Source organism: Mercenaria mercenaria, chromosome 7, assembly GCF_021730395.1.
Source record: "Mercenaria mercenaria strain notata chromosome 7, MADL_Memer_1, whole genome shotgun sequence".
Lineage (NCBI taxonomy): Eukaryota > Metazoa > Mollusca > Bivalvia > Venerida > Veneridae > Mercenaria > Mercenaria mercenaria.
Window position 1 is genome coordinate 70,787,028 of NC_069367.1, and position 27,934 is coordinate 70,814,961.

The 27,934-nt window shown below is 33.8% G+C and overlaps 1 protein-coding gene across 1 annotated transcript; it reads right to left on the reverse strand.

Annotated features, from left to right (window-relative positions):
• Positions 1 to 27,702, reverse strand: LOC123553958 (calcium-activated chloride channel regulator 1-like). The gene is made up of 14 exons (XM_053548639.1): positions 27,441 to 27,702; positions 24,557 to 24,839; positions 24,160 to 24,271; positions 23,404 to 23,581; positions 21,963 to 22,107; positions 18,307 to 18,410; positions 15,777 to 16,001; positions 7,437 to 7,727; positions 6,512 to 6,721; positions 5,325 to 5,589; positions 4,636 to 4,794; positions 3,981 to 4,217; positions 3,101 to 3,556; positions 1 to 2,306 (listed from the first exon to the last, which is right to left on the reverse strand). Exons 1-14 carry the CDS (start codon positions 27,585 to 27,587, stop codon positions 2,176 to 2,178), a joined length of 2,943 nt encoding a protein of 980 aa, XP_053404614.1. The 5' UTR covers positions 27,588 to 27,702; the 3' UTR covers positions 1 to 2,175.
• Positions 27,703 to 27,934: the final 232 nt, after the last annotated feature.

Sequence of the window (27,934 nt, forward strand, 5' to 3'; positions counted from 1 at the left end):
AAATTTTATTAATAGTTTATTGATCTGGTTCCTTTCACTTGATTCCCCATACAAACCCTTTGAGATGCACACAATCAATTCCCTTATATTATTATATTGGACAAGAATTAGATTATTATATGAAAAGGTTTGGATGAATGTTTTATAACTAAGTATATATGGTCAGGCTTAGTCAGTATCTGAAAGAGTTTCATTAATTCAGTTGCATATGTCAAGGCATAGAATAAAACAGCATACAATTGTCATTCTTAACCCTTACTCTGCTAAGTTTCTATAATGAACTTATCCATTTCTTAATTTGGACAGTACCATTAACCGTCAAAGGGGTGCTTACCAAAAAGATACTGACTGAATGGCGAACAGTGCAGATCATGATCAGACTGCACGGATGTGCAGGCTGATCATGATCTACACTGGTTGCAAAGGCAGAATCAGTCGTGTTTAGCATGATAAGGGTTGGATAAATGTATAAATATCAAACTGACACACACTGTTTACAAAAATAACAAATTCTAATCAATATATAAATATCAATTCGTGTCACGAAAATTAATGTTCTCTATCTAAACAAATTCGACACGACAATAGCATCGGATAAACAAATCAGACACTATCGTCTAAAAGAATATAAAATACTACATAAAGAAAAGGGTTACCCAAACAAATAAACAACAAGCAAATTCAATAGCCATGTGAATAACTGAAAACACATTTCCAAAACTATCTGAAAGATTTTACACCATCGAATCCACAAAATAAAGAAATTTTCAATAACCTCAAGAGTAACGTATCAGTATTACCTATGTTCAGTTTTGAAAGGTAACAGAAGTATAAAAAGTAAAAGACACGCACCTAATCCTAACCTTAAGCCTACCTTTGCGACCAGTGCAAACCAAGATCAGCCTGCATGTCCATGTAGGCTGATCATGGTCTGTGCTGTTCGCTATCCAATGAGTAAATTTTCAGTGAACACACCTTTGAATAATACGTGGTATGCCAAACTGAATGCTGGACAAGTCCATTTTAAAAATTTGGCAGGGTAAAGATTAAAAAATATTGACACATGCATTTTTTTTCGGAAAATATTGTACTTAAGACAGCACCAAATGCAGTGACCCAAAATTATTTTTCATTTCAATTGTTTAATGTTATTGTATGTACTGATTGTATTGAATATTATATCACAAAACTAGCAAATTACCTGGCTTTAAATTATGACATGGCAAACGTTTGACACTAGTGAAAACAATTGGAACGCGTCTGTAAAACATATAATTCATTAAATGCATGTAGTCTAAGAATAGAATACACAAAACGTATGTAAAGATAAATGTTAAAAAGACAACGATAACGTAAGAACATCAAATAATTAGTATGAAATCAGTCTGTTTCCCGTCAATCAAGATTCATTAAAAACTCCAGAAAGTAGAACATATTCTCAAATATTTATACAATGCTGGACATAGTGATAAGTCAAAGTCATACAATTACATAATCACATTCAGTAAGTCATCACTCCGATCCCCATTTATCTTAAGCATTCTGTAGCAAAACAAAGTTTTACTGCCTTTTCTAAACCAAGGCTATTTCTCTCTTTAGTTTGAATCTTTAGTTTGAATTATTCCAAACGTTTGAGAATTCATGTTCTATGCCACCTAAACTTGCTGGCTTTGCAAGAATTTTCTGCTGTTAATCTCATACATTTAGCCTTTTTCTTGAATCATCCACTATATCAAAGTTACCTCAAATGGGGTCTTTAGGCTTCATGATGACTTATAATGAACTTTGATAATATTCTGTTTGATATTTATGTTTGCCTTTTTATCATGAACAGTTGTCAATCACTCAATGACATATTGAAAAGGTTACTTGTCTTACCTTCTACCAAAAATTATTGTTCATTTTGGAAATTAGCAGGGCTACTTTGGATGGTGTTTGCACAATAGTGTAATTGTATTTATAATCAAAAGCGTCACTTATTACACAATAAGCAAACAAGTAAATACATCTGTTGACATGCTGATATCACCTATTGACACCATTAACATTAAAATACAATGATATCTAATATTGATGAGGAGGTAATGGAATAGTTTTCAGGTTCTATGTATATGTCAGTAAATGCCGGTAAATACCAGTAAATGCCGGTAAATACCAGTAAATGCTACGGATGTGTCAAATACTCTTAAATGCCGTCATTTTGCCAACCCAGGTCTGTCGTGAGGCCATGCTAGTGTAAAAGTCTCCTGATGGTTCATCTATTTCAACTACCGTAGTCGTCGAAACCCTATTAGCGAATTCACTATCTGAAAAATGACAAGATGTACATCTGTCAAACTGTGATGTTTTAATTAGGATGACAACTCATATATCTTCTATTTCCCATGAGTTCTCAGTTATTGGCTTTATTGCAGAACATCTTGAATGAAACACGCACACACATTAAAATAGGATTTATATCTTATTTTTATAAACACAATGAAATAAAATTTTTAGTGACATAACTACGATTGGCTAACAGCATCGTCAGTTTATTGACAAGTTATAGGCTGTTGAACACTATTTTAATGAGAAAGCATCGAGTGGTTGGGCTACAGTATGGCTTGCTTCACATAAAACCTGGCAGTTTTGTGTATAAGGTCCAGGTGGTTTCCTGGTAACTGAAATGACTCAATGATGACAAATAACTACATGTATGTGGTTTCTGTTTAAGAATGATTTAGTCGCGTCTGTACATGAATAATCTAATAAATTTATTCTCATTCCTGGATTTTATAAAAAATACTTTTTGAAATGTTTATTTTACCCTCGACACAAGTCCGCCCGCTTATCTCAGTAAGGAGAGCGCAGATCTGCGGTTAGCGGGGTTTTGAGTTCGATATAAAGGCAATGCGTATGTTCTCTGTGACAATTTGATAAAAGACATTGTGTATGAATTCTGTCTGAAATCAATCGTCCTCCACCACTGATTCATGTGGGGAAGTTGGCGGTTACAGGTTTGTACTAGTATAGAATCCAGGAACACTGGCCAGGTTAACTGCCCGTCGTTACATAACTGAAATATTGTAACGGCGTTAAACAGAACAAACAAACGAATTACCTTCGACACTTTCTTTAGCTTTCAGTTTCTTCATACAAACGGTAACGGCAACGATTGCGATAACGATTACCACTGCTGCAGACGACAGACTAATAATAAATGCTGCAAGATTCATTTTCTTTTCTTCTTCTACAACATCTTTTTCAATTGCTTCAACGATATAAATTTTAGAATAAACCACCTCACCATCGATTTTCACTCGATATCCATTGGCGACAAGTATAGAAACAATGTTAGAGATATCTCCTGCATTCCCTGCTTCATCTTTGGCACTTATACCAAGGAATGTTGTTGATGTATATGACTCCTCCGCATCTATTTCTAATCTTACGTATTCAACTTCTCCAGCAGCCTTTGGTGTGAAGTTTGCATTTTTGATATCCAGCAGTTCCGCATTCGAAAAATCATTTATCAGGACATTTATATCATCAGATATTCTCAGTTCATATTCCGTGGCTTAAATTAATAAAATGAATATTTAACCCTTTTGTGTAGATGTTTTATGTAAAGAAGCTATTCATTTGGCTAATGAATCGCCGAAAGATATACACAAGTACTCATAAGTGTCCTAAGTTAATTTCTTGTGCACAATTAGGACATTAATGTCGGCATATTTTCAAATTTCAAATTAAATGAGCGTAAATTTAGTTTTAGATCCTACAACGTTAACCATCATTGCAGCCGCGAGAACACTTGCCTGTAGACTGTCTTGTGATAGTAACGTTCTCTGCGGCCGCCTTAAACAATACGTCTTAAGCTTTAATGGAAATGAATGTAAATTGTTTGCTTTCAATCAATTAATGCATTATATAATTTGACTAAGAAACAGCTGAACTATCACGAATATTACTGTCTAATATAATTCTAGTAAAATAATGACCTTGTCCGACGTTTATATCATCCCCGGTTGCCGTCCATGTGATGGTGAAGTTTCTACTCTCACCGTACTGGGTATTCTCCGTGGAAATGTCTATGATAGATACATCTGTTATACGGCCAGGCGCAGTAATGTCTTGACTTGCAATTGAACTTGAATAGTTTGATACTAACATTTCATTTGCCAGAGTGACTCGTTGAAAGTTGTCTTGAAGAACCTCAGTGACGTTTGCGTCTTCCTCTGAAATCATTTTTTTTTTCGGAATTCTTGTAACAAATCAGGCCAAGTGCAAAGATTCTACGTTAAGTTACGGCTTTTATTTCATTTGTATATTCTAAAACAGGAGTAATTTTGATTGAACAGTCGTAGAGTTTATAAATTTAATTAGAAGTAAAGAAATAATACATGAAACATGCATACGTTCAGACTTTTGTTGTTTTTATAACTGCCCCTGATTATCTGCTTTGAAATACTCATTGTATCTATCAGTTCAGGACATTAGGAATTCGAGCACGCTCTACTGTCATTGTTTAACGTAAGATCCAAACTGACACACTCTTACACCTCTTACAACCAGTGTAACTGATATCTTGATTAATAGAATAAATTGATTTGAAACTACAAAAACAGAACATTAAAAATATAAGTATAAATCAACCTGTATCAGGACTTCCAGCCCCACTAAAAACATCCTGTACATATGCTGTTCCACTTTGACCACGTACATACACTTTTGCACTAATGCGACCATCTCGGTCGAGACAGACCCTTGGTATAACGCCGGCATAAGCCCCGTCGTCTACGGTATCATCTGGATCTGTAATAAACCAAGAGAGCCACAATGTTTCTAAAGAAGCTCACCTGATCTTGACCTTAAGCAACTTTATACAATGACACACAGTATAATACAACTACTTTGTTTACTTTGAGAAACATTCATTTAACATCATATCGAAAACAGTTCCTTAGCTAGAAAGAAGATGTCAAGCGAAACCATCTACACAACGTTGAGAGGACGCCTCTGACCAAGGGAAATGAACAGCGGATCGTGATTTACATAGATCATCTGTTTTCAAACTCGACTTAGTTTTCAGTTAATATATGGTTATAAGATAAGCTCTTAGTTTGTACTACATTTCTTCTGCCGGATTTATTACTACGCTGCGTCATACTATTCAAAAAGAGCAGTTTCAAGCCAAACACGTTACTGGTTATAATAATATCATTTGTCAATATTAAAATTCTAGTAGCCAGAACTAAATTCACACGCACACACACGCATACAGTTACGCTTGCACACACACCACCGACACCACTACCACCAACAAAAAAATATTTTTTTCTGACCGGCTCCATCGTCGAGTAATGCAATTTCACAGGATGCTGATCCACCTGTCTCTACAACTGCTGCCACAATTGCATTCAAAACAGCCGCTCGTCCTTTCATTACATCAGCTTCGACCACAGGTAATTCGCCGGTTAAAAAGTCTAAATTTATGGGAGAAACCCAAGAGGATATACGCACGACTTCGGAGCCTGTAGGCAAAGACGTTACGTAATACTCGAAAGACGGCGAAGTTTGTGTTGTTACTGTCGCATTATACTTCCCTGTCTGTAAAATATAAGTACACACTACTAAAAATATCATCGAATGATAAAAATGATAGAAAAGGAAGAACCAAGTAAATAGTCACGGTGTGAATACTGCTACTCTATAGAAAAATATTAACCGTTCTTTGTGCATGCTTTGTTGATACTCTTACAGTATAGATTCTGAGAAAACCTGAAAATTGCGTAAACCGAACAGATGTCTCGATCCCAACTATATCCTTATTTATTTCAACGTATTTATATCTGATAAAACCGGAGTGTTCTTTCATAAATACATAACTGTACTCCATGTCATTGCTAAACTGAATGATTTGACGGTACGTCTTTTCAAATGATGGTAAACAGGTTCATTGGATTTAAGCCGTTTTTAGAGGGCGATTATATCTAGAAAACAGATACAGTTTAGGAAGTTTAAAAGCTTGTTTTACGATGTTGAAATTATATCATTGAACAAATTGATATAATAAACATGAAAGTAGATTTCCATTAAAGTTCAGTTATTATTGTGAGTTTTTAATTTGATGGTGATTTAACAATAGCACTTACGAGGCATTTAGCTGAAGATTGTTTTAAGTGAAAAAAATTGTAGCATTAGTTTTAACTTTAAAAGACCCAAAGATAAGAAATTCACATACATTTTCTAAGGAGTGCCGTCAGAAGCCAAATAACATTAAACAAATGCAAAAATAATACCTTTGTTTAGAAATGCACTCTAATTCTATAATAGTACCGGACAACTGAGAAAACTGAACACTAACATTCAAGGATATGCTCTACCTTACCCGAATTAATTACACAAGATAATGAATTGTAATTAAGGCGGATAAATGGTAACCAGTCATATTTTAGAAATATCGTGGCTATTCTTAATTTCAGATTTACTCTTTAAATTGAAAAATTTCAGAATTTGAAAACACGTATACCACAGCCGTGCCAGGAAAATCCAATATAATGTTGTCTCCAGTTGTCTGTTCTGTATAAACTGTTCCATCTGGACTTTCAACCTCTATGCGTATATTTGTGGAGGTACCTTGCAGTATACTGACAGTAGTATTTATTCCAACGCTACTATCAATGTCAAAACTAAATGAGACGGTGTTTGACGTTAAGTAGTCCATCTTCTCTGACAAAAGCTTGGAATGATAAAAACAACAGAAGTACAGAAAAGAACGCATTTCTAAACAATAATCACGTATGACATGCTTAATCAAATATTTATTCATTCCAACGCTACGATCAATGTCAAGACTGAATGAAACGTAGTGACATGCTTAATCAAATGTTTATGCTTTAAACAGGAGAAAAAATATTAAAATTCTTTCAGATACACAAAATCCCAGCGGTAGTTCACTACTAGGTTAAGTGTTTCAAGCATATTTAAACAGATGATGGCACTTTAATTTGTTTAATGTAAGTAAACATTGTGTGTGTCTTTTACATTTCGACTTAAAAGGCGCTGGCCTCCAGCTCTTACGACAACAAAATAAAGGAAAATCTTTAAATATCTGAAAATTATTTTCATATTTCTTAAGGAAGACTTTGAAACTTAATTACTGACTATATGTTATGGAAACACATTCATATTCCACGAGTGTTACGTACAAAGTCCTTCGTGGTGTATTGGTCAAGACCATAGGAAATCTTTTATTTTCGAGGCGGCCCGGGTTTGATTCCCGACTTTGGCACGTTTCTTTTTCTTTGTTTGGCATTTTCAAGATAGTTTAGAAACAAAACTCATATTCTAATGTTCATGATATAACCGAACTTAAACTTTAAATAAAATCATTTTGAGCCAAAATCTGAAGGTCAGTGCCTTTAAAATAGATTTGCATCCAAAGGGGAACAAACCGAGGTCGATGCAGTCGCATACGACGTCACTCCACTTGATAATATTTCCATAAAAGCAGATGCAAAACTTGTAGTTCCGGTCTCGAGGTATGATATGTGGATTCCTCCTGTTGCAGTTGCCATCGATATCATTCTTGTGTCCGCTTCTTGAGATACAGAGATTGAGTGTATAGTTACACTTGCTTCGATCGCTTTCTGTACAGATGCATCAAGATCACCTACATTGTTTCCTCCATCTGAAAGCATTATAATTTCCGATCCTGCAGGATCTCCGAATTTAGCCGTCAAGATCTGCAAAACATACAACGAGAGCCAAGATCATTCAGGTAGTATGTTTCAAAGGCAAGGGTATTCCGTTGAAAAATTCGCCCAAAGATAAAATTCCTAGGCATTTGAAGTCCTAGCAATGATTTTATTTACATATTATTCCAACATATTTTACAACGTTACTTTTCCTTTGGCAAAATTGGTTCCGTTCTTTATAAATCATATTTTATTCCTATGAACTGAGCAATACATACAGGCGCGTAAAAGGAATTTTACAATAATTCAAGCTTTGCCGTCCTGCTTCACGTACCGTCTGTCCATAATGGAGAAGCGTGAAATGCGAAATGACGATGGCGAAGCGCGAGATCATGATGACAAGGTGCGGATTTAAGCAATTATTGAGATTTGATTTCACGCTTATCCATCGTGATTTCACGCTCTGCTTTCTCTATGGTTATGAGAAGCACGGGTCCACGACAGCAAAATGGGAGATCGCAAAATTTTAGCATTTTTTTTCTTCCCCATTTGCTTACCACCTGCGTATGTTTGCGAAGCGTGAAGAGCGAAATAACGGTGGTGGAGCGTGATATCACGATGGCGAAGCGCGAAATTAAGAAAAGTTCGAGATTTTTCGCTTGTGATCTCGTGCTTTACCGTCATGATTTCGTGTTCCAACACTTTACTTATGCACCTGTGCATGATGGAGAAGCACAAAACGCAAAATTATGTTTGCGAAGTCAAGACTGGAAAATGCACAATTTCGTGCTTCGCCATTGTGATGTCGTACTTCACCATTGTGAACACAGTTATAATGAATTTTCGGTAAATTTTTGGTTATAAGGAACAATTTAAAGTGTCCCTGTTTTAGCCATTCTTTGAACAATGTAAAATGGTAATAGCAAACATGATTATATAAATAATCGGATGTAAGGAACATATTTCCATGTCCAAATATTAAAATATACATTGAAAAAACATATAGTATGCTATAGCGAGCCGAAAATAATCCTTTTAAGAAGTTATATACAAGTCTGCAATATTCACTGTTTGCCTTGTTCTCGGTGCTTCCGAGGGATCTACTTTCCAGATTTTATCTACTTCACAACAGCGGGTGTTAAGTGCTGTGTGGCGGCCGTAAAAAGTCGCCCCGACTTCATCTCAGTGTTGTTATATTTTCTGGTCCTTCGAGATCATTGATTTCAACTCATTTAAATTTGAAGATTGAATACTGCTGAAGCCGGTGTTAGGGGGCGTGGGCAGTGTTGCATTCTCCATTACTGCTCATGAACAGACTTAATTAAACCGAGTCTGCAATTTTCCCTTGTTCTCGGTGCTTCCGCGGGATCTACTTTCCAGACTTTATTTTGAACATTAGCTTTGGGTAGACATTGTACTAACATACTGATTCATAAAACAAATATTAAAAACATAGCGTGACTGTTGATATAATTCAACGACATCTAAAACCAAGTATTGCACTGAAATCTTGATCTGATATTTTTAAGAATCTTGTTTAAGGTCCTCTGAAATATAATATATATAATTTAGTTACTTATTATGCCATTGCAAAGTATGTAATCACCAATAATAAAGAAAGAAGATATTCATCTCATTGTGAACTGGATGTCACAAACTGTGATATTGTACGTCTTGTACAGGTAGGTGCCATACGCGGGCAATATTTGGGTATAATTATTTGATTTCTATTTGGTTTTATTTCCTTCAATAATATGACCATTGAATAATTTATAATTGTATACTTTAAGTACAATTATAAGATATATCAGATATTCTATGGCGTCTGAAAATAACTTAATTATCATTATTCTGCAGATTATAATATATCCTATTCAAAAATTTCTTTTAGGCTTGAAAGCCACCTTTTTATCATTTTTGACATTGTGTTATAGTTTTATTGTAGAAGTTTGCCTTTTCAAACCGTTAGCATAGTAGGCATATGATTATAATATTTCAAATGTTCATGATTATTACAAAATTAGTAATCAACTAGTAGGATAGATAATAAATAGAATACGAAGAAAGCAATGACTGCGTATGAAGCAGGTTCCATTGCATGATAGACTTCTTCTTGCAACGAAAGAGATTAGCCAATTTAATTGTATATGCTTGCCAGATTTTCCCTACGCAGCTGCATATCTGCGTAAAGGCAGCTACGCGCCTGACATAAATAAATAGAAACAAATACTTATTGCTTTTATTGTTGTTATTCATATACATATGTATAGTCAAAAACTAGACCTAATTGAACCAAGAGTTCATTTTAAAGAGGGAGATCATTTTGGGTGTAATGATAATTTCGTTTAAATTTAACACATAATATAAACGGAACACATGTAATATATGAAAAAGAAATTGAATGATCAAATATCATGTTAAAAATTTTAACAGATGTAACGTTCAGTTTTAAAAGTGCAGAGCACTTGGTTCAAATACGGGATAGAGCATCTGGCATAAAGTTATCCTTGCCCTTGATATGTTGAAATCTAAGCTCTACACTCTGAGTAAAAGACTCTATCTCGTCAGTCTCTGATTTTTATTTTCATTTTGTTAATGACACGACAGCAATAGGGAACATGGCCACACTTTAATACGCTTCAAAATACCGAATTGCCAAACTAAGAGCTAGACCGTCTTTTTCAATGGTAAAGTATTTTGTTATGTTTATTGATCTTTGAGAAATAATAGACATGTTGATTAATTATACAATTGTCTTCTTGTAGCAATAACCTACAAGCACAATATCATAAGCATCTATTGCTAATTTTAACTTAAATGGCATTTCAAAGTTTGGTGTCTAAAGAACTGGTTCGCTCTTCAGTATGATCTTGAATTTCCCAAATGATTTTTGGCATTTATCATTCTAGATAATTTTTTTACTTTTCAGTTAGTAAACTTGTTAAAGGTTCAACAATTGAAGAAAATTATTGATAAAATTTTCTGCAGTTTCCAGCCCTAGCAAGAAAGCGCATATCTTGCCTTTTACTGGCCGGAACTGGAAAGTCAGAGATATATTGGTTTTACTTGACCCTGTCCCACAACATGACATAATAAAACGAAACAAGCTTTACCAGATTCTCTTTTTGACAAATTTATTGTCACATTTGCCACTCTGTCTCTTTTGAAGATATCCTTGATCGTGTGCAAATAACTTTACAAAGTGCCATGGTATATGATGACATCATCAATGTATCCATCACATTCATTAAGTTAAGAAATAATGGAATTTACAAGTCGTTGAAGCGTGGCCGTTGAATGTTTCATACCAAGTGACATTATGAATGAATAAGCCTTCAAGGGTAACTATAGCTGAAACTTTAAATCTAGCTTCATCTATGAGAAGAGCTTGCCAAAATCCTTAGAATAAATCAAAGTTTACTACAAAATCTGCGTGTCCAACCTTATCAATATAGTCGTTAAACTCTAGGCATAAGAAATGTTTTTGTCACGCTGTTAACAGGTAGAATATATCAGGTTTTGGAAAAAGAAAAATTGACGAACTCAACAAATTATTGTTGCTGAGTTCAATGAGATCATTGTCAAACACATACTTATTTCCCTTTTTAAATATTTCTGCTTTATTTAGTTCGATTAGTATGAATGTTGTTTGACTTGAGTAGAATCTATAGCTTCAACGCCCTGAATAATTGTATCAGTTTTAGAAGTTACACTTTGATTTATGGGAAAATTGTTTCACTAATCTGAGAATCCAAATGGTAAAGTTGTTTCATTCATGTGTTGAATAATGTCTGTATTTTTAAATTTAATTTGACTATTTACATTGCTGGTGTCATGTTAAATATCATTTTCTCTTGAATTTTTTTATGTTGTTCTCGCTAACAGGTAAATAACACAAGTTGTCTATCAATGTACTCTTTAATATTTAATATGTTTGTACCCAAAATTTAGGTAAAGAAGTTTGATGTAAAATTTAGCTGAAAAGTCTCATTTGCTTCTTACTTATTATTACGTATTTATTCTTCATCGCATACAGAATCCAAACTGAATTTACTATATCAAAAGAAAATAAATCTTTTCTTTGAAAATGTTTAAGTGGACCTACAAAATGTAAAATGACTAAGCTGGTAATATTCTATTATTAAGAAAGACATGAAAGTCTTTCAATAAGATTTTGCTTAGGCTTCGGACTGCTTCGTATTTAAAGCTTCATGGAAGATTCCAGTATCTGCATATATCACTAAGAATAAAAAGGGGATTCTAAAACGCCCAGACTTTAAAATAATGTTAACACCCTGTTTATCGCAGAATATATAACTTTTTCACATGCATGATGTCTCGAAACTAGGATTTGCTTTTAAATTACAGAAAATAATGAGTCATAAATATTTAAAATGAAACATAATAGGAAATGACATGTGGTGGCGAGTAAAACGATTTGCAGCGAAATATTTCAAAATATCTTCAACCGTTTTTAATTACAAAAGCTCATGTAATACTAACAACCAACGTCTTATAAAAGCATACTGCGAATGCGCGACTCGTACCCTTGCTTTACAAACAAACACTGTTGCAAGCTCTATATTTCACTATGCCTTTTTACGTTAAGAATTTGGATAGTTTTTTATATGCAAATCTATAATTACCTGTTCAATAATATCGAAAATGTTTCTACCACATACAACGGACTTTGATCTTTGATCCAAAAGACCTAGTTGTATAATCATAATTGTATATGAAATTTGGACTGAGTCTGTACACGTTAGAACATTTATTGCAATGTGAAACTCATCTCACGCATTTAACAACTATTTCTGTGATAGAGAATATAACCAAAAAAAAGAAACGTTTGAAGCATATAACATATGATGATAGATTTGGTTTCTTGAATTTGTTCAACACATCCTAGCATCGGCTTTAGCTGAACTCCGAATAGAACCTATGATACCAAAGGACCAGCAAATTAACAAATTTCAAACGTGAACATACGTGAACTACCCCATCCATTGTTTGAAAACAATTCTCGTGGAGCAAAGGTTTACAGTTTACTTCAGTATGTAAGACTCACGAGTTCTCAGTGTTATTTCCTTTAGGAATAGTGGGAGGGCCCATCACTAGGGATTAGACAGATATTGTTTTTGCTACACGTAAAGGGTATCCTAAATTATTCGACAAGGAGTACGTTCACTTTTGTCGTAATAACTACAAGTATTCTGTTCTGTTCCTTATGCTACACATTCAGTATGAAAGGCAGTATTCTTATAATTTGGCTTTTATTACAGCAAGTATTACGCCTGGTGCAGTAATTATGTGGCCAACTGAAACTAAATCTAAAACTAGCATGACAAAAGTTTATCTTTGTGCTAAACCGTCAACACCACAATACGTTCTTATAATGCATAACCTGCGGTTACACATATTGCATTTATCCATTAATAGTTGTTTATTTGTATATGATACTGTTTACAGAAGAAGTAAAATATGGTTTGCAAAGGCGCACAAAATTGCTTCCAGTAGATGTAAAATTTGTTCTATGTAAGTAGATGATTCGCACCAAGTTTTCTAAGTACGTAAATTAAGCGGAAACAAGCCTGAGCAATATCAGCCAGGCTAATCTACTCCAATTGTTTAATTGCCCTCCCCTTATTATTGAATATGAACAGACCTACCACCAGCAGTGTTCTTTCCTTCCCGGATGTCGAAGACCCGTGAAGCAAACGGTATCCGTTGTCCGTCCGTCTTTCACCACGAAAAACTGTCGTTTTCAGCTCCTTTTACAAATCTCATTGAAATTAAATAAAAGGGCATGCCTCTTTTCCCACTTTGTATGACTGTTTATGTAATTCGGCAGATTTATTCGTTAGAATTACTGTCCAGTATTTTGAGGAAACCCCTCTTAATTGATCGAAATACGTACACATTTACCTAGTCGTTTACATTCCCATACATGCCGAAAAGGTCTATTTTTTACACTAACTGAGGAATGAGAAAGGTTTGATGCGCACCATATACTAGATTAAACTCGCCCGCGCTGTTTATTTATGAATGCTCTTCTTTATATATATCCTTTGTCCATGTTTTGTATTGTTTAACTTTGTCTTAATGTCAGACTGTTACACTTACATACAGACTTAACTGCAGCAGGTTTTTGTTTTTCGTGGAAGCTTTGTCCGTGGAACGTGGATTTTCTTATATGATATTTGACCTTGACTGTTTCTCCACGTATTGTGGATGCAGTAGATCTCAGTCCAAAATCTCTAGCTTAAAGGCAATCGCCAAGATATGACTTTTTTAAAATTATCAAAGATTTTTTAATCTGCTTTAGACAAATTTAGGTCTATTTCATTTTATCTTTTATAAGATTCGACTAAAACAATGTAGGATTACACATGCCTGAATAATAGTGAAACCATGTTCATTATTCATTTTCAACAAGATACCGATCGCAGGCAACGTAAAACAGACATTGAAATCAAGTAACATATATTAGATATTTTGTCATTTGTTTGTCAGGAAATGCTGTGTGTGTATATATATATACATATGTACATTATGACTGTATTTGTTTCGCTTGCACTCATGTTGAGTTTTAACTGCGTAATACGTTTTGCGCATGCGTATTTATATCACCCTAATTGGTCTAAATCAACGTATAGAATAACATTCAAAATTTTTACAATATACCAAACATTTTGCCACATGTATATAAGACCATATATTTTGATGATGAGTCAAACTAAAAATAGACTACCTTTGTATTAGTCATCGATAAAGTCAGTAAAATGGGCTTTGCACTTTCTTATCACTAAAATTACAATCTTTCTTATGCATTTTATATTCATTTCAGTTTAATAAGGTAAAATGAAATTGAGTGAATATTAAGTAAACTGTGAGTTGTGCAAAACTTTTCAAATCCGTCATTTGTGACGTCAAGGTCTAGCCCACTCCGCGATAAATGGAGAGTAAGATTTAGGCCTAATTTTGCTAAACTCGTGTTACGTTCTCGGTGTTATTTCCGCTAAAATAGACGCGACTTTACTAAATAAATAGCTTCTTCCTCTTGTCATATAATTACAGTTATTGCTTATTGATGACGGAGCTTTCTTTAATGACAAATCAACTTAAACTCTTGTTTTGTACTGAAAATTGATTGAATCGAGTTATTGCACTGTTTAATGTTTTACTCAAATTTCTAGATGTTCTTTTAACATCATTTTATGTCAAACCACGTACGACTATCCTAGACAAAACTTTGTTAGTTTCGGATCCCCGATGACCTGTTGCCGTTAGAGTTTTAGGATACAGCACCTAAGTCTTGTAAAATATATACACCACATGAAGTGGAGGTGACTTTCCTTGGGATAAATTAACTAACAAATAATCAAGGCCTTATAGTGGATTATTGTCTAATTTATCTAGGTTAATTCTTCATCCTGTACGAAAACAGGACCAGATCTACAGCTATAAAACATCTGTAAAAGACCTGTATTTTGAAAATACAGCCGTAAAAGGCCTGCAAGTGAAGAATTACCAGAAATACAGTTTAAAACAATTGCAGGTCTCAAAATACAGCTGCAAAAAGTTTAGTTGAAAGTTACAGCTGTAAAACTGTCATGTCTCAAAATTACACTCCTTTTAGTTTGTAATGAGTACGTATCTATGTAGAGACCGATCATCTGTCCGTTCTTGTTCGAATCCCAGCTTTTGCTGGACGTCGTTCAAAACATTTATTGGATGTGGCATGTACATCCCAAGTATATATGTGCAAAGCGAGAGTCTTACCCTAATACACCGTCCCAGCTCCCACCTACCTACTAATCATTTCCAACCAACCATGCATAATACCCGGAATCTGGCCTATGTAAGAACTTTTCCCGCTTAATTATCCTGACAGAAGTATATAATTATGTAATTAAGGATCAGCTGGATAGATACTAACGTTAGATTAACTATGCGCGATGCAATAAAACCAACTGAATGTGCACGAAACTTAACTATTTAGTTAAAAATAGAACAAGACGCACCAACGTTCCGATTCATAAATGACAAATGTAGAAACGAGCTGGGTAGGTTTGATGGGCTATTACAAGGTATTACCTCTAAAGCCGATTCTATGCCACATCCAATGCATGTACCACCAGAGGCATACTGCGGTAATGATGATACAAGTTCGTCCCTAACTTGTTGCGAAGTCACCTGGGTCATATTTTTCATTATCGAGGAGGTGGAGTTGAACCAAACAATTCCTAACCAGCTGTCATCGGGAATCTTTGTTTGAATAACATATTCACCTGCTTGGTACAGTTTTGTTATTCTTGAATTCTAAACAAAAGAAAAAAAAGAAATGAATGTGTAGAACTACTAAATGCAATGGAGTACATTAGGATAATGTTACTGCGACAAACATTTGTATGCTAAATATGACAATTTACAAGAAGGATATTGATGTCCAGAATTGTATGGACTGATAACTGCGCCTAGTGTGTAATAGGTATGGATGATTTGTAAATAAGGATAGCTTCCATGCCGACGACAGCTTTAGGTTTATAAATCGTGTTTAGTGTAATTATACAAATGTGTTCAAAAGTTCAAAACTTTGTTTAAGTATTTCTAACGACTTCTCAACATTTGGTTTCCAAACTTTCGTCTATGTTCCAAATTATGAATACATGTCTCAGCACTGGTTCAAAATGTTCCTTATATCTGTGGAACTATTCTTTCAGTTATCATATTACCATAGTTATTTGAACACAATGAATGAAAATAGAAAGAATATATTCTTTATGAATACGTTGCATGTTGCAAAAGACAGTGTGCATTTTGATACGTTTGCAAATCGAAATAGAAATTTCAATCATCGTACTTTCCATATAACTTTTAAAGTATAATTTATTCTTGTCACCTTATTTTAATTTATATGATTGTTTATTTTCTGGATATTAGGTACAGTGTACGACGTCGTGCGAGAAAATTAAATATATGTCATACTGTGTTGCGAAAAAGCCTGACAATAGTTAAGAAATACTGTTACATTTTGTATCATAAACATGCGTATACTGTACCATTAAAACATAATGTTTTTGAATAATAAAACATTTAAGTAGAAAATACAAACTTTTTACATCACAATAATTCACCACACCAGGGACAAGGAGGATATGGGTACAAAAAACAAGGAAGAATATCCAACAGTGAAAGCCACGTTCCAAAAACGCAGCCTCCCCAAAAGCACACACGATCAACGCACGCACCACACACACACACGCACACACACACACACACACACACACACACACACACAAAAAAAACACACAAGGACAAAACAAACAAATACAAGAACACAGTGGGGCACCGCCTTGGAACGGTCAGTGGCAAAACCACCACTGGGGAGTAAGTCCCATTTAAAAACATTAATGATTTGAAAAACTGAAAGTAATAATAATCAAACGTATTTATCCGTACTAAAATAATGTATGATGATGTAATGAATGTAATCAAGTAATTGGTAAGTTTGTTCGTCCGTATTTTAATACTTTGATTCCGGCTTTTAACAATTCAATGTGGTATTTCATACAAAGGAAATAGTGTAACTTCATAGGAAGAAATAGGGTAAAGTCACTGTGTCCATCGTGGTTAAATCCATCGCTTTAACATTATGAAAATATGTCAAAATTACCGCTTATTCCATTCAGTATGGATCCAGACCAGCCGTGCATCCGCGCAGGCTGGTCTGGATCCATGCTGGTCGCAAATGCACTATGTTGATTTTCTCATGGTGTGGCTCGATTATATTACAACTTCAAATTAATCGAATCAAGAAATATCATTTTAATAATAATTTCCATCCTATTTTTAAAATGTCACATATATGTAATTAACATAAACATTTTTGTATAAAAATGAGTGAATACCCAGTGGTAATATAGCATGCGTCGATGCAAGTCCAGTAACTTGAAATTTCTGAGACTGTCTTCAAGATTGTTTCCCACATAACTAAGAGGCCTGTAGTGATTCTTCCCGGGAAAAGACGGCTTCGCGTGTATCGGCCCAGACTATTTGCTGACAAACTTACTGAATAGGCCCGTCTCTCATCGCAGACTAACTGAACAGGTCTCTCTCTCTCTCTCTCTCTCTCTCTTTCTATCTCTCTCTCTCTCTCTCTCTGTGCGTGTGGGTGTGCGTGCGTGCGTACGTGTATATGCGAGTGTGTTTTGGGGCCTTTCTCTAACTCTGCCCTTATAATATATGATGGCATATTCTGATGACATTTTTAAATATTATCAATTACATCTTTTTCTAAGCGTATGCTGAATTTCAGCAAAGTGTTTTCAGATTTTTGAAGAAATAGGCAAAATGTAATTGGCGGACGAACCGTTCCGTATGTATCAATAGTACAATCAGAATTTTCATGGAAAATGGTAAAATTATAGAAAATGCCAAGCACAGTTCGGTTTGAGGAATGCACAGAGAACTACACTTACACCAGTTTTATCGAATAGCAGGCAAAAGGAGACTAAAACACACAACACTATGAGGACATTGCGGAAAATAAGAAAGAAGAATTGTTGCTACATGTAAAAACTAATGAGTTATTCTCGGGACAACATGTATTTTAATAAATACTTACACGACTCATGCTACCCGACACATCGAGTACAAACACACGATGCCCTGTAGTCTCTCTGAGTACATTGAATGTAGGTGTTGTGTTTGTGTAAGCAGGCAAAGAAACTAAAATATAAAAATCAAAGTTGTTTCTGAATGGGTCCAGATCTAGTAAGTATTGTGTTTTCGGTATCAACAGTATGGAATTTATTATATAGTGTAGATTATATTTTCCTAACAGTAGTATTAACTACATAGTCATACTGAGTCAAACTGCAAAATTTGGTAACGGGCATTGTTTTAGATAACGCCTTCCCATCATAATGGTATGGTAGTATATACAAAAATGTATATAGATATATAAAGATCAAATTAATATATTCATGAATACTAGTGATTAACTCTCGGGAAAAAGATTAGGAGTAAAAGCATTAATAGAACACCTCTTTGAATAACAAGTGGTACTGCCCATATTGAATGATCGACCAGTCCATTCTAGAAATGTAGCAGCGTAAAGTTAAGAAGCAATATTTTTGTGGAACTTAAGACGTATACGTCTCAATAAGATTAGTAATTCAGGGTCTATAGAATTTAACAAGTCTTTGTGAGCTGGTTAAGGGAGCATTTCAGATCATTTTTGTCTTTATCATTGTTTTGTTACTAATGTAAATACGACATTTATATTTGAAGGTACCGGTCCACTTTTGCCATTCAGGTTAGAAAACAGATTAGCCATAGTTATTTGAAACACGCCCAAGTACTACGGGGCTTGGAACTTTAAAATATATAATGCATGTATTGTCTATGTATTAACTTTAAGCTTTATTGTTATTTCATAATGTAATCAGGAAATACTTGTCAAGTATGTACTATGATGAAAAGAAAAAGAAACAGTATTTTGTTAAGTCAGGAAAATTAGTCTTAACACTTTTTTTCATATCTACAAACTGATTTTCTAGAAAAATACTCTCTTACTTCGTTGCTTACAGTTTAGTTAATGAAAAAAGAAAAGAAAAAGAAAAGTGGAACCTATATTTATTCTCCCTATTCGACCCTAACAATTTCCATTGACATGATATCTGGTACTATTCAACACACATATTTAATTTACTGCAATTAAAATGATTTGTGTGAATCGTTTTACTTAATAATATAGACCCGAAAATTTTCAAAATGCTAAGAAGTATTGACACTTGTGGATTACAAAATTTTATGATAAGTAACAAAATATACATTTCCAATAGGGATCTAACATTATGTAATGGGTATTTTTCTAACAGAATATATGAAAACTGAAACATGTCAGAGAATGATGCTTAAATGTGATTAACCACCTTTAAAAGTTAAAGGTCGACATTTTGGCGATATGACATTCCTCACATTTTGTATGTTAGAAAATCTAAAAAAAATATAAGTGTAATGACAAACGGTGATAATTTACAATTTTACCAAGACATCGATTACAGGTGTATAGACATCGAATCCCGGTAAAAATCGTACTGGAACGACAAAGCGAAATTTATGCGATAATATCGAACAAAGTCTTGCTCAAACGTAAAAGATAGTCCGCTTAATTTCAACAAAAACGGTAAAAAAACGAATATCAACTAACTATTGCTTTTATTACATGTTTTCAGTGAATTACCGAAATATCAGAGTGAAATATATTTGGTAAATTCACATCGGAGTATGATGCAGTATATGATACATCTTCATTTATTCGGATATGCAAATGGCAATAAACAGTTCTCGGCTAATGATTGCCAAAGTAAGATTTGAAAATAAGAGGCAATTTATTATATAATTATATATTAAAACGCATATTTTTACTTTGAAATAATAAAATATGCTAGAATTAATTTTTAGCGGAGTTCAGTTCTTGAGCAGCTTCATTTACAGAATAAAATACTTTAGTAGCATAGGCTTTGACTTCATTACGTTGTGACTTGCAAACTCGAATGCCTTCTTTGAGCTACCTAAAAGTGGAGCTGTCATTTGACAAAACCTCAGGAAAACTGAAACAGTGAGGAAAAACGGTACGGATAGAACGTATACTTTAGATTATTTTCAGATTTTACATTGTCTTTGGATAAGAAACGATGTAGCAGTTGGTGATACATATGCAGGGAATATTCTAATTTTTTTTTAAAAAAAAGGGCAAATTTAGCTTCAGGGTTGGAAATTGTCAGCCATGTGTTGCTAATGGTTTGTAATGAGACACATGTAGCTTATTCATACTGAAATCCTTTTTTATTTTAATCATGTTGCTGCAGATTTTTGTGTGAGGTTTTCAAAACAAGTCGAGAAGCTCTGAAAACGGTTGGGATTTTCTTTGTCACTAAAGAATAATCAATTATTATATGCCACAAATTTTACGTAAGTGAATAGTATATACTACATTGAAATTGCCAATAAAAGTTTGTAAAGATTTTTATTTTCAAACTGCCGTTTGACTTCCATAGTATTTGTTATTATACATCCTTAGGATGATGAGGAGATATCTAGGACCAATAGTTCAAACTACACATTTAATTGAATGAGGTTTTAACGACTAGTCGATGTACAACCTCCAATTTATAACATTATTTCGAAATATCTTAGTTTATATAAATGTATTTTGAGTTAGTCATTAATTACCTTTTAAGTCATTCATTATCAGCAGCATTATCATACGTTATGACACGACCAATGCCAGAAGTGTGTCATAAATAGTGAATAACCAAGGCTGTGGTTTTGTTATTTTTCTTTGGAATCATTAAATTCGTCTGTGGCTTGAAAGGATTTAGTACTTTTCGTCTTAAATTACACAGATAATTTGATCTATTTGGTTATCTTTTTTTAAACGTTTGAAAAGGATATGAAGGCTATGAAGTTTAAATACAATTGCATTAAAAAGAAAATCATATTTAAAGACCGATATCAAAGGACCTGATAAGCTGCCTCTTGCACGCCAGAGGACTTTATTTGATATTTTGAAAGCAGTGTCATATAAGGTGAAATAGAACTTAATACTTAGCGACTTTTAATGCACAATAATGCACATAGTGCCATTGAGAAGACCAATAATATCTAATTACAAAATCGAGGACGAATGTTGAATTAATCTAACACAAAGGTGTCAGTCCAAAGTCTCGTTTTTATTTCTAAAACATATCAGATAAATCTTGTAACTTTAATACCAAGTGTACTCTGAAAATATTTGAAATAGCTTTATAAACTAATTTCATTAACAATTAGCTTTTTGTAACGCGTATACTTTATGATTGAAACATATAGTTTTCGTTTATCTTAATTCAATTTCAGTCTGACTTAAAAAAATATCTTGATTTAATTCCCCCTGTCGGTAAAACCGGAGAAAGCTTGTTTTTGTTTGTTTGTTCCCCGTCTATCCGTACGCCCACCATTCCGTCACACAAAGTAGGGTTCTGCAATAACTTTAAAGATATAAAATATTTTTGCTTGAAACTTCATTTCTTGATGGAAATATGGAGAACACTTACGATATTTTATAGCTGTGACAATAAATCTGGCTGCTATGGCAACACAGAACAAGAAATATCTGTAATATTCACATCCTTGTGGTTTGTTGCTGTAGCAAGAATTGAAATTGCTATAACAAATATACGAGAAAAGGAATCCTGCGACCACACCTTTTTCTGAAATCTTCTATTCGATTACCTTTTTTGAAGTCATCGTGTTCTCTCATAACTTCCCAAGCACTTCGACCTTTACATTTCGAATTGTGTTTATTAGGAGCCTTCCTGTTGTGTCTTTGGTGTATCGGTACGGTTTCGTCAGACTCTTTGTCACAAAATGTAGACACCTGAGTTATAAAGTACAAGAACAAACAAAAATGATATTCACGCCGTAGGTTACAACACATAACTAGCTGTTCTTCTATATGCTATATAAAATTGACACATTTTAAATGGCCGCAGCATTCATCATTTTAAATGTCTGTAATTTACATTTACTTGAAGAATATTGTCAGTGATGAAAAAAATCAAAAGAAATGTTGGCGTCATGCTTGATGCAAGAACAATATTTTCAGTCAAACACACAAACGGCAAAATCAGATAAAAAATGAAACTCACAAATTGTAGTGGCGGTGTATGATTAAAGTTTCCATGAAAAATTCTGTGATGTTGTTATTTCATTATGTAAATGCTACCTTCATGTCAAACGTAGATCTGCCACGTGATTTTAGCATAAAACATGCAAAGAAAATAAGGAAAGTAGTTCTATTGAGAAAAAAACTGAGGCCTGTCATGCGACTACCATTTTTTTCGCGCCATTTCCTATTTAGTGTCTGTATACTTGTAATTTTGACAAAAAAAAAAAACAACAAAAAAAAAAAAAAAAAAAAAAAAAAAAAAAACAACGACATTTCAATTAATGAAATGTTTGAAATGTCCGCGATTTCAGCTGCCTTTTCAGCGACACGGAGGTATCATTTGTTCTCGTACAAGGCAGAAGTTGATAAACATATTTCATATTAAAACCACAGGGGTCCGGCTCATGGATAGATTGAGTTTAATGACTTATTTTTGAGTCTTAGAGCCGTATTTATGAAAAAACAACATACTAATATAACTACTCCCTAGGCAAGGGTTTTAACCCCTCAAACATAAATATTTGAAAATGTGTTGAGGTAATTTCATAAGTTGATTGAATTGAATAGCTGAAGGCAATGTTTGTCTAAGAAAATAGCTGATAATATTTTTTTCCTGGCCATATAAAGACAGTATTTGAAAACATAGCCTCTGAGGGGTTAAAACCCTTGCCTAGGGAGTAGTTATATTAGTACGTGTTTTTTTTTCATGATTTTGGCTCTAGGACTCAAACTCAATCCACTCATGTGCCAAGCTCTTGTGATTAAAGCTTAAGATACAGAATATACATGTCGTCAGAGATAAAGTATTCAAAGTACTGTTTATAGAAACCATATGTTTTGCACGAATTTATACCATTGCTAAATTACCATTCTTTACGATATTTCTCTCTATGAACTCACGAGTACGGTAAAAACATATATTATATGCCTTGTAAGCTGTTATTCGACAACTTAACGTCAGTAATTTATGAAATGAAAATAAATTATGAAAAATTCCATACATACCCCATCAACCCAATTAAATGCCATGATTGAACTCAGATTGGATTCAGCCTGCAATTCATTTGGGCAAAATTTACAATTTTCATTTATCAGCTGACTCGTGTCTGTTGTGCTACACTTTGACGTTGCCCTGGTACAGTCTCTACCTTTTCCAACGTTTCCACTAACGTTCTTACTGCATCTATATTGAACATTTAAATAATGTAAAGCTACTTTACCACATTTTATCACATGTTTGACGTCGCTGGAGTGTAATAAAGCCATTACATAAAATGATAATACACTAGTGTAATAAAGCTTTGACGTCGACGTCGTTTATAGTATAGGAGGCGTTGGTGAAACTGACTTGTTTATGATAAGTAAAGAAAGTAGAAATGTTGATGTTTCAACAGGAAAAGCTAACATGTGAAAAAAAGAACAGTACATTTGTGACTTTCCACATTGATTTAATTAAACTCGTTGAATAAAATTGATAAAATGCTTGGCAAAGCCTCGCATTTTTTATTATTTTATTCAATGAGTTTAATAAATTCAATATGAAAAGACACTCGCGTAATATCCTCTCTATATGCATAACGATGTGAGTTTTAAAAAGACATAACGCTATGCATTTAGGGTCGGTTTTATCCATAATTTCTGTCGATAAAAGTAATCTTTACGAGAATTAAGATCAAAATCTCAACAAATATCTGTTTAAATAGAAAACATATGTTTATAATTTATTGTAGAATTAACAGTTTGTTATGAAATGGTCAGTACCTTGCTGGGTTCCATACACCATTATCCAGATAAAACCGCCCTCTCCTCTTGGTTCCATACTCGTCAAACAGACCCCATCTTAAATGCGCCCACTCATGTACTATAACGTTATCTAAACAAAGAAAATTCAGTTAAGACGATGATGTTTAATACATTTCCAATTTCGGGTTGTGATATCAGGATAATACTAGAACGCGTTTGAAAAAAGGCAAAAATAAAATTCGGTTTGAACACAAGTTTACAAACATTTCAATTATTCTATTATTCAGGAGTTAAAAGCCATGTTAATTATCGTGTATGTATACAAGTATATGTAAAGCTAAGACGCAGTAAATGAATACATTAGAAACGGACAGGTCTGATACAGTTGGAAAAAATAGTTTAAAAAACTGTTTACCATGAGGTCCCCATTTGGTGTTTCCTTTTGTGAACAAAAAGTCGGTGTGTAGATATATGTACCGTCCGGGGTAGCCGCACTTCTTTCTCTTCCGTTTAGTGTGAGGAGATTTAACTTTTCCCTCTTCAACAGTAATATAGGACTCTAGTTCAGACCGTGCTGGTATACCTGTATATTCCGGTTTCCAGCTCCAAGTTTTAGGTAATATGATGTTGACTTGTCTGAAGAAAACATGATGCCTAGTCGCTTCGAAAAGCAGCTGTGATGATTTAGTGAATACTTCCTGTAACGAAAAGTCATGTTCGTGGGATTTGTATTGGGTAACGCATTTGCATGATGCAATGGTGAATTTTGCTCATACAGTTAAGATATTATTCGTAATGTTAAAGGCTTTTGTATTCAATTTTGATGATAGTCTCTGATGGTGTTGTATAATAGTATACCCTTGAAATATGGCAAATCAGATGCACACATTTGCTTATCGTTATTCCATATGCACCATTCAGCAATTAAAAGAGTATATATGAGCCGCGCCATGAGAAAACCAACATAGTGCGTTTGCGACCAGCATGGATCCAGACCAGCCTGCGCATCCGCGCAGTCTGATCAGGATCCATGCTGTTCACTTTCAAAGCCTATTGCAATTAGAGAAACCTTTAGATGATCGTGCAATGATACCTGACATATGGCAAGGATGCACAATTTGCTTATCGTATCCATACGGTACAACTCACAATTTGGTTTCTATATGTTCGTACATAATATCTACGAAAAAAATGCACTCTCCTCCAATTAACTCGAATTTATTTACTGAATGTTTATTCATTCACTGCGACGCGCACAAAGACGTTAAAATCGATGTTATTGAAAAATATTCGATTTTTCGAAGGTATTGAGTCTCAATCATTTTTATTTACACCACATTAGAGCTTCCAGATAAAAGCGAAATTGAAACGAAACCTTCTATAACCTTATTTCTCAATATACGAAAACTAGTGTAGTTGTTGGGCATTAATAATAGTGATCCATAACCAGAGACAATGTTAACTGTGACAGGTATCTACATTGTCAAATATTCTACGTTTAATATCGTTTGCACGTTCAGACTTTTTTTTCCTAAAATGTAGAATTAGATTAAAAAGCCTTTGTTTTCAAAACCATAAGGAATCACTGAGAACATGCCAATAAAAAGTAAGAGCCGTGTGTTTGTTTTTTGTTTTTTTAGATTTATTTGAAAAATATGAAAATCAGTAGAGTTTTCATTATGGGAGTTTATCGGAAAATCACAATTTTGATGACATTTTTATGGATAAATGGCATTTACCATTTCGTTTTTTTCTTCAAATATGGCTAACTACCTTACATAGTCTTCTAATAGTTTTAATAGTTCTGGAAATTTTTGAAATTAAGTTTTTGTGACAAATTTATATTTCATTATAACAGTAATGTTGAAATAACTTTGAGCCAGCTATTATCCTTTTGATAACTTTAATCTAAGTTAATACTTCCACCAATTCAATTTGTACCACATTTTCATTATTGTGTATTGTTATGTGCTATGAAAAAGAAATATAATTTAACGAAACTGAGGAAGCGCATTACCTCTCATTAACAGACCGCAGTAAACGGAGTCTACTAATATTTTGCTTGTTCTGACATATTTTTCCCTGCGGTATGTGCAAAATTGTGACTTCATTAAATGAGAATACTAGAGAATGATTACAGAAAAGTCTAGTGCAGAAACTAAGAATTGACAGAACAGTTTGTTTCCATGGGCCTAAATTTCTTAGTAGTGTGCACACAAATTACGGACGGACTTTTGTATTGTATATTTGCAATATCATTATTAGTTGAAAATAATTATTATTATAACAAACGAACTAACAAAGTTATCTTCAAATAAACTCTATAGTTTCTAAAGACAAGCATGAAGTAGTAGTGTAATGGGTGCGCTAACATATATCGCCGCATAGAAATGTTATGCTTTACCATACAATGCTCGAAAGCCAGCCGATGCGAAATAAAAATGAACCGCGAAACTTTCGTTTACTCTTTCAACTCTGTGTCATGTGTACATAATTTTCTTGTTTTATTTTTGTATCTTTAACACGTTTGTAGGTCAAAACTGCCATAATTTTGACACCAGTTCATCGTTCTTCTCGTATAAATTCAAACGTTGTTTAGATACACTAACAAAGTCCTGATTATTACAGTGAACTAAGAGTTCTAGTGTTATACAATTTGTATTACACAAAAATCGATATTAAGACAAAAGGTGTTTTACGTATGTAAACCAACTGGACTTGCCGATTGTTTATTATTTGTTTGAAACGGTAATAGCTAATAGAATTATTTATCAACAATTTTATATTTTGTTGAAATTTTTTTTCCTAGAACCATAGACATACGAAAACTCATGCCACAGTTACAAAGCGGACACATAGGCGGTTGATGTAATCAAAAAGACGTAAAAATCTTTCAGTACATTGAATGCATTCAACTGAAATTTGATTTTTAAGTTAAATACTAATTTGTACTTTTTTATTGATTATTACTCCTATAAAAATAAGGCTCCGAATCGGCAATAATAACTGCAATGTATATATTCATATGCGAGGTAAACAATAGATGTGAATTTAATCATTTTTTGCTAAAAGACAAAAAAGTAGAAGGTATTAATAAAAGGGTCAGTATAACAGTAGCTTGATCTGGGATGTTGTATATAAATTTTGTCAGGCCGGAACGCATCGTGTGATCCGGCCTGACAAAAACTGCTCGAGTCAAATACAATATCCCAGATCAGATCAATAACCCTATTGTACAACATTTAAAGATAAAATTATTGGTTTTGCAAAGTGGCGACATTATAAGGAATAAGGTTTACCTGGATTCTTTCTAGAAGTGTTTCATTCTCCGCAACCGTGTTTTGGATTACAATATTTATATCCTCATATCCGCCATTGTTAACAGAAATACTGAAAACACTGACAACAATTGAAACTAAACAAACTGGTCCAGTGATAGTCAACATATCTCATATAATTTCATATCATGTCAAACGAAAAGTAAATCTGAACAAATATTTTCCCTGTCTGTCATTAAATAACTGCGTCATACCTTCCCTGGATTTCTTGTACCTTAGAAGACAACTGCGTCGTTATAAATATGAATATGGCATAAACGTGACTGACTATTCACTGAAGGCTAATTTCTGTAATTATTTTAAAAGTAAATGCATGCAATGTACGTGTTCGCTTAATGATAACTGACACCCACCACAAAATGTCATATTTATACTATTTCTGCATTCGAGAAGATACACCTAAATGACCAATGTGATTATATTTAGGTCACTAATTCCAGATGTCACAACGATCG

Bases quoted from the DNA above. Each gene is read 5' to 3' on its own strand.
- LOC123553958 (XM_053548639.1), bottom strand. From the start codon at position 27,587: ATGTTGACTATCACTGGACCAGTTTGTTTAGTTTCAATTGTTGTCAGT. The intron at 24,840-27,440 runs GTAAACCTTATT...TTTTCGTTACAG, and splicing joins CACTTCTAGAAAGAATCCAG to GAAGTATTCACTAAATCATC. The intron at 6,722-7,436 runs GTTTGTTCCCCT...TATCATTCCAAG, and splicing joins ATGCGACTGCATCGACCTCG to CTTTTGTCAGAGAAGATGGA.